Source organism: Setaria italica, chromosome VII, assembly GCF_000263155.2.
Source record: "Setaria italica strain Yugu1 chromosome VII, Setaria_italica_v2.0, whole genome shotgun sequence".
In the NCBI taxonomy this organism is placed as follows: domain Eukaryota; kingdom Viridiplantae; phylum Streptophyta; class Magnoliopsida; order Poales; family Poaceae; genus Setaria; species Setaria italica.
In genome coordinates, this window is record NC_028456.1 from 27,944,292 (window position 1) to 27,960,028 (window position 15,737).

Here is a 15,737-nt window from a genome sequence, read left to right on the forward strand (position 1 = left end):
AGGCTCATTATTTCATAGAACAACCATATTAGCCTCGGGCAAGCTCCTCGTCATCAACACAGACTGACATTAGAGATAGGTTCATGGCAACAAGTCCATATCCACACGGTAACTACACATGAATGGTAAATAACCTCATGAATGGACTGTAAACAACAAGCCAAGGCATAGAAGCCAGGATAGTGCATCAAATGGAGCTGCAGATCCGGCGACGATACCCTACTAACCGCGCAAAGAAACCGTAATATTAGATCCACTCCGTGGGAACCCTAACACGAGGGATTCCACCCAATAAATCGTAAAAGATCGAACAACAATACGAAGACTCCATCATAGGAGATCCTACACCATTGCAAACAAGACGAGAAGCCACCCTAACTGCAAGAGGATAATAGATCCAGGCCTTACCTGAGAGATTCCACCCAACAAATCGTAAAAGATCGAACAACAATACGAAGACTCCATCGTAGGAGGCCCTAACCCATCGCAAACAAGACTAACTCCACCCTAACTGCAAGAGGATAGTGGATCAGGGCCATACCTCCGGGAAGATGAAGCTGACCGTCGTGGGGAAGATGAGGAAGTAACACGTGCAGTGGACAAGCCGAGGGACGCCTGGACTAGCAAGTAGACAACGCAGATCTGCTCGGTGGAGAGGAAAAAGCAAGTCACGTCGGGGACGAAGATGTTGCTCAAGTTGTCAGGGATAAAGAGGAAGTAGATTTGCTCGGTAACGAAGATGAAGCACGGATCTAGTGTTCGTTGTTGACGGAAACCCGGCGCTCGCCGGTGAAGAAGTACTCGCGCTCGTCAGTGAAGAAGTACCCGCGCTCGTCGGTGAAGAAGTACCCGCGGCCGCTGGTGCAGGCGACCACGAACGCCTCTGGATCAGGCGCCCCACCACCAGCCGCACCGTCGCCTCCGCCCTAAAGTCACTAGGATGAGAGGAGAGGAGAGGAGTGGAGGAGTTCCTCTAAGAAAGCAATTTGACTTATTAAATTATTCCAATTTGATAGGACTAAAAATCCCACATCGAAAATTGATGGTGGGGGAGCACAACATATAAGGTGGAGCAGCTCTCATCTATCAAGCTAGTTTTTGGGTTAAGTTAGACTTGATGTTTTGTTGTTGCGGCCTCTAATGGATATGTTCCTGGTGGGGTGCCGATTCCTGAGTATAGAGAGCTAGATCGGAATCTGCTGCGTACTCTACCAAGTGGTATTAGAACCAAATGTCAGGAATCCTGGAAATCTTCGGAGTCACATAGTGATCAAGGGAGCCCATGAACGTTTCTGGAGGGTCACATGTGGTTATGTTGTGACTGGAGAGTTGGACTCACTGTCTGAGATAATCTTTTGGAAGATCACATGGGTTGCTTGTGATGTAAAAATTAGGCCCAATGTGTGATGGGGGATATTGTAAAGTTTAGTCTGACATCAAAGATTGATAATGGGGGCACAACATATAAGGTAGGGCAGCCCTCACTCATCAGGCTAGCCTTTTGGGTTGAGTAAGGCCCGAGGCCTTATTGTTCTGGGCTCCAGTGGACTTGAGCCTGGTGGGGCGCCAGCTCATAGATATAGCGAGCTGGGTCGGAATCCGCCACACACTCTAATATCGTTGGTGATATATTACTATTTAGGAGTCATCTTTTCTAATCTTGGTACTAAGGTAGACTATCCAAAAATAGTTTGGAAATTGGGAGTATCTTAAAAAGTAATCATTTCAAAATAACTCATTTGATCCAAATGTAAGATATTTTAATAAATACTAAGTTGATGGAGTAGATGTGCATTTTTTTAACTTCATCAAAATTATAGAAGCTTTACTTTGGACAAATTAAAACGTCTTACACTTTCGCACATATAGACCATCATATATTAATCATATTTTTTGCAAATAATATATTAATCATATTTGCTTTATATATGACTAGCAAAGTACTACATCCGTCCACCGTCCTCGATCACTTGACGTTTCGAACAACTAAAGTGACTTACAATTTTGTATATACTCCCTTCATCCTAAAATACTATTCATTTTGATTTTTCTAGGCGCATAACTTTTGCTATGTATCTAGATATAATATATATCTAGGTGCACCTAGAAAAATCAAAACGAATAGTAATTTTACTGCCAGAGGAAGTAATAAAGAGTCATGCCTCCACATAGGCAGAGGCCGGACTACTTCTCAGTTCTCCCATTGCCGGATAAAAAGAGATGCAGACGTTTGACCTTTTGATCTCAGGCACGAGTACAGCACGATGCCCGCCGGGGCGACGCACGAACATAGAGCGGCCCGTCCATTTTAAGCGTGAGCATAGGCCGGTAGCCCTCGGTGGTGTTGGCATCCCACATTTCAAATCTGAAGAGGTAGAGAAGCACAGCCGCGAAGATTTTCATCTGCCTGTACGCGAATTCCTTTCCCAAACAGATGCGAGGCCCTGCCTGCATATTGAGCAACTCAATCAGACGACAAAAGATGTCACTGCAGATTATATTGAGCAACTCAATCCGTATAGCGAAATGGTGCCGGAACTCACCTGAAAAACCGTGAACTTGAAGGGGCTCTCAGGGACGAATACGCCATCGTCGTCGAGCCACCTCTCCGGCCTGAACTCCTCAGCGTCCGCGCCCCATAGGAAATCCATCCTGCCCATGGCGTACGGCTGGTAGTGCACCGCGTCCCCTTTCTTCAAAGCGTAGCCGTCCGGCAACGTGTCGTCCGAGAAGCAGCACTTGAGATCCTGCAACAGCAGTTAGTAGCCACCAACGAAATCCATCACCCGCCAATCGAGTCATGGCGTAAGCGTAAGGTTTTGAACCTTACGCTGCGTGCCGGGTTGCGGGCACTGCCAACTTACGATGGGCACGGCCGGGTACAGCCGGAGGGTCTCCGTCAGCGCGGCGTGCAGGTACTGCATCTTGCTGATGGCGTCCTCCGTCAGGCTCGCGACGAACTCCTGGGCGCCGACGTCGCGGTCGCCTGTGGCGGCGGCGGTGCGCACCTCCCGCGCGACCTTTTCCTGGATGTGCTGGTTCCTGCAGAGCACGTAGAGGAACCAGGCCAGAGTCCCCGCCGTGGTGTCGCGGCCGGCGATGACGAAGTTGAGGATGATGTCCCGCAGGTACTTGTTGTCGAAGCAGCCGGGGTCTTGCTCCCTCTCGAGCAGGAACCTCGACAAGATGTCCTCTTTCTTGGCCTGCCAGAGAGAAACATCGCCGTGTCAGAACCCTGCATGTGCTTCCATGCATCATGAATTGTCCTGTCAAGTATATGAGCGCACGAATTCTTGTTGGTCGCTGCTCATCTGCTCGATCTTCCTGTCGATGACGGCGTACACGAAGTCGTTGATCGTGCGGACCGAGCGCTTCATGGCCGCCTCCGACGAGACGTTGAGGAGCCTCTTGGCCTTCCAGAGCAAGTCGAAGAACCGGTACATCACCTGCTCGCTGGCGTCATCGAACGCCCTGGCGAACTCCGCGCCCTCCTTACTGCACCCGGACAGCGAACCCAGGTTGACGCCGAACCCGACCTTGAAGATGGAGTCCAGCGTCGACCGCATCAGCAGGTCTGCGATGTCCACCCTGATCCCCCCGTCGCCCCGCGCCGCGGCGGCCACGATCCCCGCGAGCTCCGTGGCGGTGTCGCGGAACACGCCGCTGCTGTAGTCACGCAGCACCCGGACGGAGAACTCGTGGCTGGCGACCTTCCGCTGGTGCCGCCACTTGTCGCCGTCCACGTTGAAGATGCCGTCGCCGAGGAGGTCCTCCATCACGTCGTGCATCGTCGCCCCCTTGCCGTAGTCGGCGAAGCTGGTCTTGAGGACGTGCTCCACGTTGGCGGGGTCGACGGTGTAGACGTCGTTGCCGGTCGGGGTGAGCACGCGGAAGGTGCGGTGCCTGCGGGAGAGCTCGGTCTGGTACTCCATCAAGCGGTCGTAGTTGAGCAGCTGGTGTAGCACGGTGCCGGCCACGGGCGGGTACTTCCGGTTCTTGCCGCCGGCGCCGCGGCGCTGGCGCGCGAGGTGGAGCGCTAGCAGCAGGGCAAGCGAAAGGGGGAGCAGCACCGTGAGGCTCAGCGGTAGCGAGTCCATTTTCGGCTGCGAGCCCTGGTACGTGTCTCGGCGCGAGACGGCCGGCGGCCGTTCTTGTTTGCGTCTTGCGTGCGGTCTGCAGGGAAGTGGATATGATGCACTATGGAGGATGTGTGTTTCGTTTCAGTGACCACCAGGGGTTATATGCTGGGCGAGTTTCAGAGATGGTCTGAGATGCCCAACCACGGCGTCTAAACTTTATCCATCACCACCGACTTTTGTCTTACACCGTGGATATCCAGCGTCGTACTTTTTGGCCACATTATTCTTGGTCCTTTCCACCATTTTCCTGTCGCTAAACTCGTGCACCGTTGACGACGGTATTTATTTTGCAGGGCATAATAAACATGCTTGATTTCCTTCATATGGAAAAGGGACGCACCCTAGCTAGTGTGTCCTGGGTCCAAATGTGTTGACTTTAGATGTATGGAATACGGATATTTAAATTAACTAGCTGATGTGCTCGTACGTTGCTACGGACCTCAAATAAATATATCCTAAATTATTAATCTCAAAGCATGCAACTTTTCTTGTATGATGTGGTTACGATGAGATGTTGTGGCTGTTTTTCTCAATTTAATACAGAGTAGCAGAAAAATTGTATGAATTTCAACATAGAAATATTATGCCTTGATCAAGCACCATAGAAAGGTACGTGTCTATATGGCACCTATGCTACCCTGATACGGATACGTGGATACGGTATTTTCTTAAACAACATGATACGTGGATACATTTTAGTATTTTCTTTGTGGGCACGTCGAAGCTGGAGAGGATCCTCAGGCGGAGGTCCTTCACCGATGGGGAGCGGCTCTGATGCGTCCTCTGGCGGGCGGCGGCGCTCGTGTGGGTGCTGAAAGGGGGTGGCGGCGCTTTGCGTGTAGGCATCAGGGTTTAGTTGGGATGGGGTGGTAGGGCAAGCAAGGGTGAGTGGGTGGGCAAATGTGTGTTGAACAGGAGCAAAGGTTGGATCTCGGTTCAATTGCAGTAAAATTTAGAGATCTTTTTGCAAAATTGTCAAGACATATTCCAAGGATTGCAGGTTGATTACGAAAAAATTGAGGGATTTTTTTTACAAAATAACCACGACAGTTGGAAGAAACAACTGCACTTATTAGGTAGAGAATGTAGAGTGTTTGGCTATTTAAAATTGAATTTTGGACCATACACAGATAAATGCTAGAGCTGTGCAGATCCAATCGGTTTGAAATATTTGCAGCTTAGTAATGAGTTCTTGAATGTACATCAGTTGACCTGAATGCATCCATCTTATCAGTTAGTACCTCGGAGGGAAGCTCGGGATGTGGCAAGACCAGCAGTCGCGAGGCAACGCTAGCGCCGCGGATGGTGAACAGAGGCTCATTATTTCACAAAAGAACCATATTAGCTCCGGGCAGACTCCTCGTTATCAACACAGACCAACATTAGAGATAGGTTTACGGCAACAAGTTCACATCCACGCGGTAACTACACATAAATAGTAAATAACTTTATGAATCGACTGTAAACAACAAGCTAAGGCATAGAGATAAGACAGTGCACCAAATAGACATGCAGATCCAGCGAGGATACCCTACTAACCGTACAAAGAAACCGTAATATCAGATCCACTCCACGGGAACCCTAACACGAGGGATTCCACCCAATAAATCGTAAAAGATCAAACAACAATACGAAGACTCCATCGTAAGAGATAGCAAACAAGATGAAAAGCCACCCCAACTACAAGAGAATAGTAGATCCAGGATTAACCTGAGAGATTCCACAGAACAAATCGTAAAAGATCGAACAACAATACGAAGACTTCATAGTAGGAGACCCTACCTCATCGCAAACAAGACGAACCTCCACCCTAACTGTGAGGATAGTGGATCCGGGCCATACCTCCGCGAAAGTTAAGATGATAGTCGTGGGGAAGATGAGGAAGTAACGCGTGCCGGTGGACGAGCCGAGGGACGCCTGGAACAGCAAGTAGACGACGCAGGTCTGCTCGGTGGAGAGGAAGAAGCAGATCACGTTGGGGACGAAGATGTTGCTCAAGTTGTCGGGGACGAAGAAGTAGCAGATCTGCTCGATGATGAAGACGAAGCACGGATCCAGTGTTCGTTGCTGACGGAGACTCGGCGCTCACCGGTGAAGAAATACCCGTAGCCGCCGGTGCAGGCAACCACGAACGCCTCCGGATCAGGCACCCCGCCACCATCCGCGTTGTCGCCTCCGCCCTAAAGTCACTGGGATTAGAGGAGAGAAGTGGAGTCAAGTGCGAAAGGGAGACATGAGAGAGGAGTGGAGGAGTCGATGGAGGTAGCGCGTCTGCGGGGAAGGAGAGCGACGCGCCGGGAGGCCAACGCTATATACCGCCGGTGGTAACCCTAACCGGTCCAAATAATGGTGCCAGGCAGCATCCGTCTCCCGCGCTTCCCTCCGCGTGCGTGAAAATGTGCTTGCGTGGACCTGCACGGCGTGAAACGGCTTGCTTTTGCGTTCGGTGGGCTGTTTTTGCACCGTATAAGCCTGTCCCGGGAAGCTGATCAGACTAGCCAACACCACCAGCTGGGCCTGACCCAACCAACCTACGTGCAGGCTGCCAAACGCGGCCAAAGCCACCGATTTCCCACGACGGCACACCCCGAGAGCCGAGATGCACCAACCTGGAGCTTGCGAGCCGTCCTCACTGTTCCATTTTTGTCGTGTGCATGTCGGGGGACGGAGCTTATCAGCACATCACATCGACAGTTGGACGCCATGATATGCAGGGCGGCGGGTAGCTGCCTCTCCCTGGAACAATTATGCCCACGGCAGCAGGCTAGTCCGCTAGTGTTCCCTCTGGCCAAAGCTTGATCCCCTCGTGCATGTTTGCAAGTTAGAGCGTGTTTGGAACTTTGATTAATTTTAATGACATCGAATATTCAGATGCTAATTAGAAGAACTAAATATGAGCTAATTATAAAACTAATTGCAAAAGTCCGGATTAATTCGCGAGACGAATCTATTAAGCTTAATTAATCCATCATTAGCACATAGTTACTGTAACACCACATTGTCAAATCATGGATTGATTAGGCTTAATAGATTCGTCTCACGAATTAACTTCCATCTGTGCAATTAGTTTTGTAATTATCCTATATTTAATACTTCTAATTAGTATCCAAACAACCGATGTGAGAGGGGGCAGCCCCTAGAAAACAAACACCCTCCTTCTCCCACAACATCATCCTCCTGCATCTTTATCAAAAAAAAAACCATCCTTCTATATCATCATGCTTGTCCTCTTCTCCTTCACTGAAGGAAGGAGCCCGGATGGGTGGAAGTGCATTGTCGCCGATGTCAGCATGGTGGCTTTTGGCACCGTTAAGTTGTCACCAGACAGTTTGATTCAGGAACCAAGATGCCTTTGAGACGAGACAAGTTCAGAACTTCAGATGCTACTATACGCACTAGTTCGGTAGTTATCGAGAACCATTAGTTTTCAGTTGCAGTCTGACAAGCTTTTTTATGTCTACTCATGGACAAATCTGTGGACGAGCTAGAGGCAGGATTTGTGTGGAATATGCAAGGAGTAGTCCTAGCTGTCCCATGTATGCTGGACTCCTCCATTGCACTGTCACGAGAACGATGCTCACTCACGCCCCAATCAGATGATCCGAGTGAGATTCGTTTCGCGGCATGGGTGGGACCTACGGTACAAGATTAGAGGATAGCATATATACATGCGGCACCAATTTAGTAGTTGACTCAGGTAACGAGACTCGTGACGATCTGTTTACTACCCAAGTCTTCCATACTACTACGAATCTACGATCCCCATGTGCGCCCTCGCGTTAGGATATGCATGATCGTCCTACGCTCTTCACGCTTGGATCATTCGATCATGCCTGCTGCACATGAGACTGCCCGGGCGAGATAGACCTGCAGAAATCGAGCGGAGCGCATGGCCATGGCTGCCGCCTGCCGGCTCTCTCCCAGTACGGACAAGCCCCTCGGAACTCGCAGCTCACCCCCTCTATCCAAAGGAACCATCGGATCACGGACAGTCGGACACCGGAGCCAGAAAATTCCGCCTCCTCCGATCCCAATCTCACTGGCGCTTCCGATCGGTAGCCTGACGCGCATGCCCGATCTAGCATTCCCTCGCCGCTCCAGGGACCGTATCGAAACCTGCCCAGCGGCGCCTAGCGTATGATTGCACATGCGGCCGGGCGAGCGGGACGAGTATTATTCGCTAGTAGTTCCCGTGTATCTATCAAGCTATCGCGCCGAAGGATACGGTCCAATGGCTATGCAATGTTAATGAGGAGACAAAAAAGAAGCAACGGCCGGCCGGCCGATCAGTTCTATACTTCCCTTCTACTGTTTGCTATTTGTCAATATACAGTTTTTGAAAATTTATTCGCCAACACAGTTGCCTGCTTAAATAGTGTTCGGAGACCTTTCTGAAAAATCAGGAGTTTTACACGAATACTGTTAGGTCCCGTTTGAATCATTGGAATTGAATTCCATTCTAATAATCATAATTTAGGCACAAATTAATTAAGCTAATATAATTGTATGTGGAATATATTTGTATATTATTGTTGGCGATATGGGAAAGATACTTATGTGCTGCACTTCTATATAGGGAAGGGAGTTCAAGAGCGTGCTATAAGAATTGAATTCCATTCTAATAATCATAATCTATAGAAACAATTTCCATCTCCCACCCTATGAATTTAAGGTAGGCTTATATCTAAACTTTGGAAAGTTGTGGAATGCCACGTTCCAAGATAAATTAGCCTACCGTTAAGTAGATTCCAATTCCTTCAAACGAAGGGATCCAAACGGTACCTTAGTATTTTTCACTTCAATGCAACCGTCCCATTCCCAAAGGCCTGAAGGAGCCTTGCCCACCTACACCGTCGTCGCTTTACATTAACCCACCTCACGAGGGCTACCAGACAGACGACGCAGCATATAAGGTCCCCGGCCGGCCAGTGGCCACCGTCCAAGATTCCTGTGAGCGGCGAGCGCGACACGATGAGCCCCGGCGCGGCTGGTGCCAGGAAGCGCCTCGGCCTCGGCGTCGTCGGCGTCGGCGGCGGCGGGTTCGCGCTCGGGTGCGGCTGCCGGGACGCTAAGGCCGTGGCGGTGGCGGCGTCGTCCACGCGTCGCCTACTGGATCAGGTTAAGGTTAGCCCACGGCGACGACCGCGACGTGGCGCAGGGCCAGGGCGGCGGCGCTGCACCACCACCCGTCGTCCGCGTCCGCATCCACGGGCACGCTCACCGTGCCCTCCGCGTCGTCGTCGTCCTTCGTGTGGGAGGACGCCGAGGGGGATGCCGGCGAGGAGGAGGTGGACTGCAAGCAGCGGGAGAGCTCGGCGGCCGCGGCGAGCTTCTCCGGCCTGCTGCGCCAGCTCAACGAGCTCGAGCAGAGCGTCGTGACGTGGGGGCGGAAGAGCACCGGCAAGGGTTGCTCCTCGCCACCGGCGCCGCCGCCGCCTCCACCGCCGTTACCGGCGCGGCCAGTGAAGCAACGAGTCGTGCACAGCGGCGGCGGCGACAGCAAAGAAGGTCACGGCAGCTTCTCTCCGCCGCCTCCACCTCCACCGCCGTTACCGGCGCGGCCAGTGAAGCAACGAGTTGTTGTGCACAGCGGCGGCGACAGCAAAGAAGGCCACGGGAACTTCTCTCCGACACCGCCGGCTCTTTCTTTCCAGCTTGAGACGACGCAGCAGCACCGGAAGGCAAAGAACATGGACAAAGCCGACAGACAAGCTGGAGAGATCGCCTCCAAGCAGCCGACACCGCCACCACCCTTGCCATTGCCGCCGGAGCAGCTTAAGGCGCATAGCACGGACAAAGGCGGAAAGAAAGAAGACGCCAGCATTTTCCCGACACCGCAGGCGGCCCCGCCGAAGCACCGGAGAGCGAAGAGCTGCGACGGCACCGGCGCCGGCAGGCTGGACGGGAGCGTGGCGGTGGTGAAGCAGTCCGACGACCCGCTGAGCGACTTCCGGCGCTCCATGGTGAACATGGTCGTGGAGAACCGGATCGCGACGGGCGACGAGCTCCGCGAGCTGCTCCGCCACTTCCTGGCGCTCAACGCGCCGCACCACCACGACGCCATCCTCCGGGCCTTCACCGAGATCTGGGACGAGGCGTTCTCCGCCACCGCCAGCAAGACCCCACACCGCGAGCCCGCTACCAGGAGGCCGACCCCACCGCGGCCGCGGCCGACGCCGCCGCGCCGCCGGCATGCCCCGCCGCCGCGGATGTGGCGCTAACGCTTACAGTACGTGGTCACCGCCTGTGTTCTGCATTGTAGCTAGATATCTTGCAAAGAAACGGTCGGTGTGTGGCACCTGATCGTACCGCGAATCTACCGCGGATGTTCTTCCGATTTGTTTGTTAATGCTTCCCCAGTCCGTTCGGCTCCAAAAATTCTCCAACCATTCGAGATAGATGAGCGATCCCGTGAACGCCGGTGTCGTTTATTCCGCGACTAGCCGACACGGCGAACCGCAAAACCCGTGGCCGCTTGCGGGGAAGTGCGAGCCGGCCGGAGCCGAGGCGGAAAGGCGCTTCTGCTGCGGCTGCGGCTGCGAGAGGCCGCAGGAACGGTGATGGTTGGATGGCTGGCTGGCAATGGAGGGCCCGTGCATTGAGTTATGGTGGTGGCGACGGTGCAGTGGTGGGCTTGTGGATTGAAGTGACACACGGGAGCGGGGGAGGAAGCCGGGGTGCCGGGAGGGGAGGGCGAGCCTGCCAATGCCAAATCAGAGGCGGCATGCGCCATCAATGCGCAACCTCCCTGGCGTCCTACTCTGCATCTTCGCTCTAGCACTCCTGTCGTGCAAATGCCAGAGCTTCACCGCCATCCACAGGTTGTTTCCATGAATCCCTCGGCCTAATCTCTTTGACAAGTAGGTGTGGAACTAATGTGCTTACACAGGATGTTATGAACAAAGAGCCAGGGAAGAGAGCTTTTTAGGAATTTAGGGTACAATATACCACCTTGTACTACTGCTGTTTGAAAAGGACTAGTATATAAATATCCGACGGTTTAGATCAATTGTATACTACTCAAAAGTTTATTAGTGGTATGAGTGGTATAAGTATTATTGTAATTCTATTTTGACACAACAGTAAAGATATTAAAGGGGTGTTTGGATACCCCGTGCTAAAGTTTAGCACCTGTCACATCGGATGTTTAGATGCTAATTAGGAGTATTAAACATAGACTAATTACAAAACTAATTACACAGATGAAGTCTAATTCGCGAGACGAATCTCTTAAGCCTAATTAGTCCATGATTTGACAATGTAGTGCTACAGTAACCATTTGCTAATGATGGATTAATTAGGCTTAATAGATTCGTCTCGCGAATTAGCACAGGGGTTCTGCATTTAGTTTGTAATTAGCTCATGTTTAGTCTTTCTAATTAGCATCTGAACATCCGATGTGACACTGCTAAAGTTTAGCATCTAGTATCCAAACACCCCCGAATTAGACATCATTTCATTTATTATAACAAATCGGTTGGAATCTCATTTGATTTCTCCTCTGCCTTCTCTCGTTGGTGACCGCCGCCACCGGCGATGTTGTTGATGTCCTCTCTGCCATCACCCCGGCTCCCTACCCGCGCGCCTCCAGTGCCGTAACCTTTGGGGCGCCCGCAGGGCTGCTTTCCCTCACGCACCAGAGCCGTCACGCCACACCTCCGCTACCTCATCGGTTTGCGCTACCAGCACAGCCGCCGCAAGTCCAAACTCGCACTGCCGCTAGGCTGCAGATGCACAAGTCATGCAGGGACATTGTGCTCGCAGCCGGCGTCGAGGTGCCCTGCCAGGACCCGCTCTTGAGCTACCTCGCCAAGCTGGGCCATCCACTTTGCCTTCCTCAGTTCCTCATCGCCACCTTGGCGTTCTCCATCACCGCAACCTCTGCTTCTAGACTTTGTTTCTGTTTTATTTCATTTAGCTGCCGTGAGCTCGGATCTCTATGAATGAGACGACATTTCGATCATTCCGGAGGGGTGTTTGATAGCAAGGCCTGTCACATCGAATGTTCGGATGCTAATTAAGAGAATTAAATATGAGCTAATTATAAAACTAATAGCAGAACCCCTAGGCTAAATTGCGAGATGAATCTATTAAGTCTAATTAATCCATCATTAGCGAATGGTTACTGTAGCACCACATTGTCAAATCATGGACTAATTAGGCTTAATAGATTCGTCTCGCAATTTAGCCTAGGGGTTGTGTAATTAATTTTATAATTAATCTATATTTAATACTCCTAATTAGTGTCCAAACATCCGATGTGCCAGGGGTTAAAGTTTAGGCCCCGTTTGGATACACAATGCTAAACTTTAGCACAGTGCTAAACTTTAGCACACTCAAATGGAGTGCTAAAGTTTAGCACTTGGGGTTGTTTGGATACAGTGCTAAAGTTTAGCACATTAGGTGAGAAATGACTACATTGCCCTCATTTATGATTGGCTTAGGGAAAAGTGGAGAGGAGAGAGAGGGGGGCAGCAGGGGAAAAAATGAGCTTGAGATCACTTTTAGCACCCATTAGCATCTTTTAGCACCCCTTGGGTGTGCTAAAGAAAATGGGAGTGCTCAACTTTAGCACACCCCTTTTAGCACCCCTGTTTGGGAGCCCAAGTGCTAAAAAGTGCTAAAAAGTGGGGTGCTAAAGTTTAGCCCCCCTCTCCAAATAGAGCCTTAGCCCATGCCTCCCATGCCTCCCAAACAGCCCGCGGCACGGTTCACTTCACCGTGTTGCATTCGCAATCGAAAGCAGCAAGCAGTACTAGTCAATGCGCCCAAGCTTCGAGGCCTACATCTACTATTTCTTACATTCATGTTGATTTGATTTGTTGCCATTGTAAACAAGATGTTGGTGACAATCATGTCATGATGCGAAGTAACTCTTGGCTAATTAATGGTTGCAATTTGCACCACACTACACTTGCGTGTTGTGACTTGAGCTTGCGTTGTAACTGAATAGAATACCAAACAGAGCAGGCATTAGTCTTACAAGGAAAAGCACAGGACTCATTTGCAGTTTGTCTAACATATTTCTTTTATTCCCCCATCTCTAAATTCATTAAACAAATGAAGGAATCAAATGTTACATTTGACATTAGTACAGTGAGTTGTTACAACGCCGGCTCCTATCCTCCATGCTGGAGTTTGGCTCTTGCCTTAAATTTCATCTTAAAATGAAAGCTGAAATGAAACACTGTATCCATGGGTTCATGTGGCTCACTTCCAAAGCATTCCACTCCTTGGCCTTTCAAAACTGAAACCAATACAAGTTAACATTTTCTAGTGACTGCAAGCTGCAATCACCGTCTCCGTGTTGAGAGAAGGGAAACTAAGCAACCTTGAGGATACTGCACAGGAAATTATTTGCATTCACGTAGATCTTAAACTTCACCTCGACCATGGCCTGCGTACACAAGTAAAGCATGTGATATATCTCTTGTTATTATCTGTGCCTTTTTGAATATTTATTTGCCTTCGGACAATCAGGAGATACAATGACTGCATCATCTTCTGTGGTATGCTGCTGTTAAATCCACAGAAACTGAAACTACACACCCACACGACTTATTTGTAGTTTTGCACTACATACATTATTCCATTTTATAGTTTCTCAAAACTAATACAACAACAAATGTACAACATTCTTGACAAACTACATGGCCTATTGACATGAGCAATGAAAGAGGCAAGGCCTATTGACAAATGTCGCTGTTCCAAGTTGCTAGGCTGTCTGCGTCAGCTCCGGAACTGTGAACAAACTGCCCCAAGCCGGAGGATACCGATGATGATGCCAAAGGATGCAGCCAGCATCGAGGGGTAGGCGCTGCACAGTAGGACGGTTGCGTCGAGGACAAGGAGGTGCTGCATGACTGGCTGGTGCTCGATTCGTCAGGAAAGCCTCACGGCGCCTACGAGGACTAGCCGTGCTGGTGGTGCCGCTGACAGCCACGCACGCCATAAAAGTCTATCGGCCCTTGCAGGGCTGCGCTCCGGCCGGGCTTGTGGCACACCGATGGGTAGATGCCACTGGCTCACGACACCGGACGGCGGAGACTCCAGGCTTTGGCGGCGTCAGCGTGGCGACGAGTCAGCGCCGCGGGAGATACGAGGCTGTAGTGGCGCCGGCGGGAAAGCTCCGTTCGTGGCAAGCTCACAACGTTGGCGACTCCGCCGAGGAGTCATCTCGGCGGCGGAAGGGTCGGCGCTTGGGACGGTGGCGACACCGGGAAGAACTCTGGAACGCGCCGTAGTGGTACAGGGGACTAATTTGATCCGAAAAAATTGGATCTGACCTTTCAACTGGATAATTATGACTAAACTGCTCTTAATTTAGATCTTCTCTATACCATATACCACAAGTAGCAGTATTATGTACCGTAAAAAAATTGAGGGAAGAAGTTGGGCGCCCGCGCGCTGGCTAGAAAATGGCCGCACGCATGGGGACGTCGACGTAGGAGTAGCCGAGCAGGGAGTGTAGTGTAGTGCTGTTTCTTCGCAAGGGGCTGGAGCCAGGCGGTGGTCAATGCCGGAGTTGCCGACGCGGCGCGGCGGATAGAAAAACTCGTCCGGCAGTCCGGCTGGTGTATGGGCCTGGGCCCAGGCAAACAGAAGCTGCGGGGCCGGTCGCCGGTCCGTCCGTAGGGCTGGAAGATTGAGCCCGGCTGGCACGATTTGATGCCCGACTTCAATTTTCTGTTCATGAAACGCTTGCTTTCCCCTGTTTGGTTTGAGCCCAGCACATGAGCTCACTGATACTGTCTGAGCCTGATGGTGCAACGTGCGCTTCGCTGTGGTTCCTGCTCCTGCAGGCAAAGTGAACCGCAGCTCAGCAACTGACCGTACCCAGCTTGAAAAATTGCCAGACTTTTTGTTGCCAGCCGCAGCTGCACGGGCCAGCAGGTACCTACTGCATATAACGTGCGCCCTGCTGCTGTGACAGAAGACTCGAATTATTCGTTTTCCAAATACGTCCTAAATAATGCACGTACATCATTGCACAAAACCAAGCATCGTCAACTTCAAAGCTAATTATCAAAAAAAAAAATCAGAGCTGGAGGAACAGGCGAAATGAGCGTCCGAAAGGGGACAAGGTACAGATGCCATCAGACAGGATGAACGACAAGGGCCAGCAACCATCTGTCGACATGTCTTTTCCATACCTGCCTGCTCCATAATCATGCTGGTTCTGGTTGCGTTGCATTGCATGTCGAACAAACAGCCAATCGGCAGATACGTCCTATATCCTACAAGCTACTTCGTATGGAGTTCCCGGTTGGAGACCAACGATGCATCATCAGATGCTAGTAGGAGACCAACGATGCATCATCAGATGCTAGTAGGAGTATAAGATAGTTGTTACTCCTGCATGATTAATGGCCACCCTCCATTGCCAACAGACTATCTGTGCATGTGCTATGTTTAACAAGCCAACCAGGTGTTTCAGTACTTTGCACCTGCATGCACCGACGCCGTCCTTATGCAGTGAGGCACTGACGGACTGATGACTGAATTCAGCAGCTCTCTAACATTCAGCCCAGGCAAGATATATTGCAACCAGCACACTGATGACTGAAAGGCTTGGACAGACAAACTAATCATCGGCAG

General features: G+C 50.9%; 2 protein-coding genes across 2 annotated transcripts; one reads left to right on the forward strand and one right to left on the reverse strand.

Annotated features, from left to right (window-relative positions):
* Positions 1 to 1,900: 1,900 nt before the first annotated feature.
* LOC101754808 (cytochrome P450 704C1) lies at positions 1,901 to 4,190 on the reverse strand. Its single transcript, XM_004976512.2, has 4 exons — positions 3,288 to 4,190; positions 2,865 to 3,203; positions 2,544 to 2,747; positions 1,901 to 2,448 (listed from the first exon to the last, which is right to left on the reverse strand). Exons 1-4 carry the CDS (start codon positions 4,095 to 4,097, stop codon positions 2,245 to 2,247), a joined length of 1,557 nt encoding a protein of 518 aa, XP_004976569.1. The 5' UTR covers positions 4,098 to 4,190; the 3' UTR covers positions 1,901 to 2,244.
* Positions 4,191 to 8,964: 4,774 nt separating this feature from the next.
* LOC101755209 (AT-rich interactive domain-containing protein 1B-like) lies at positions 8,965 to 11,271 on the forward strand. The gene is given in 3 exon segments (XM_012847275.3): positions 8,965 to 9,237; positions 9,240 to 9,681; positions 9,784 to 11,271. Coding segments are annotated over 3 exon segments (1,146 nt in total). The 5' UTR covers positions 8,965 to 9,110; the 3' UTR covers positions 10,361 to 11,271.
* The last annotated feature ends 4,466 nt before the right edge of the window (positions 11,272 to 15,737 follow it).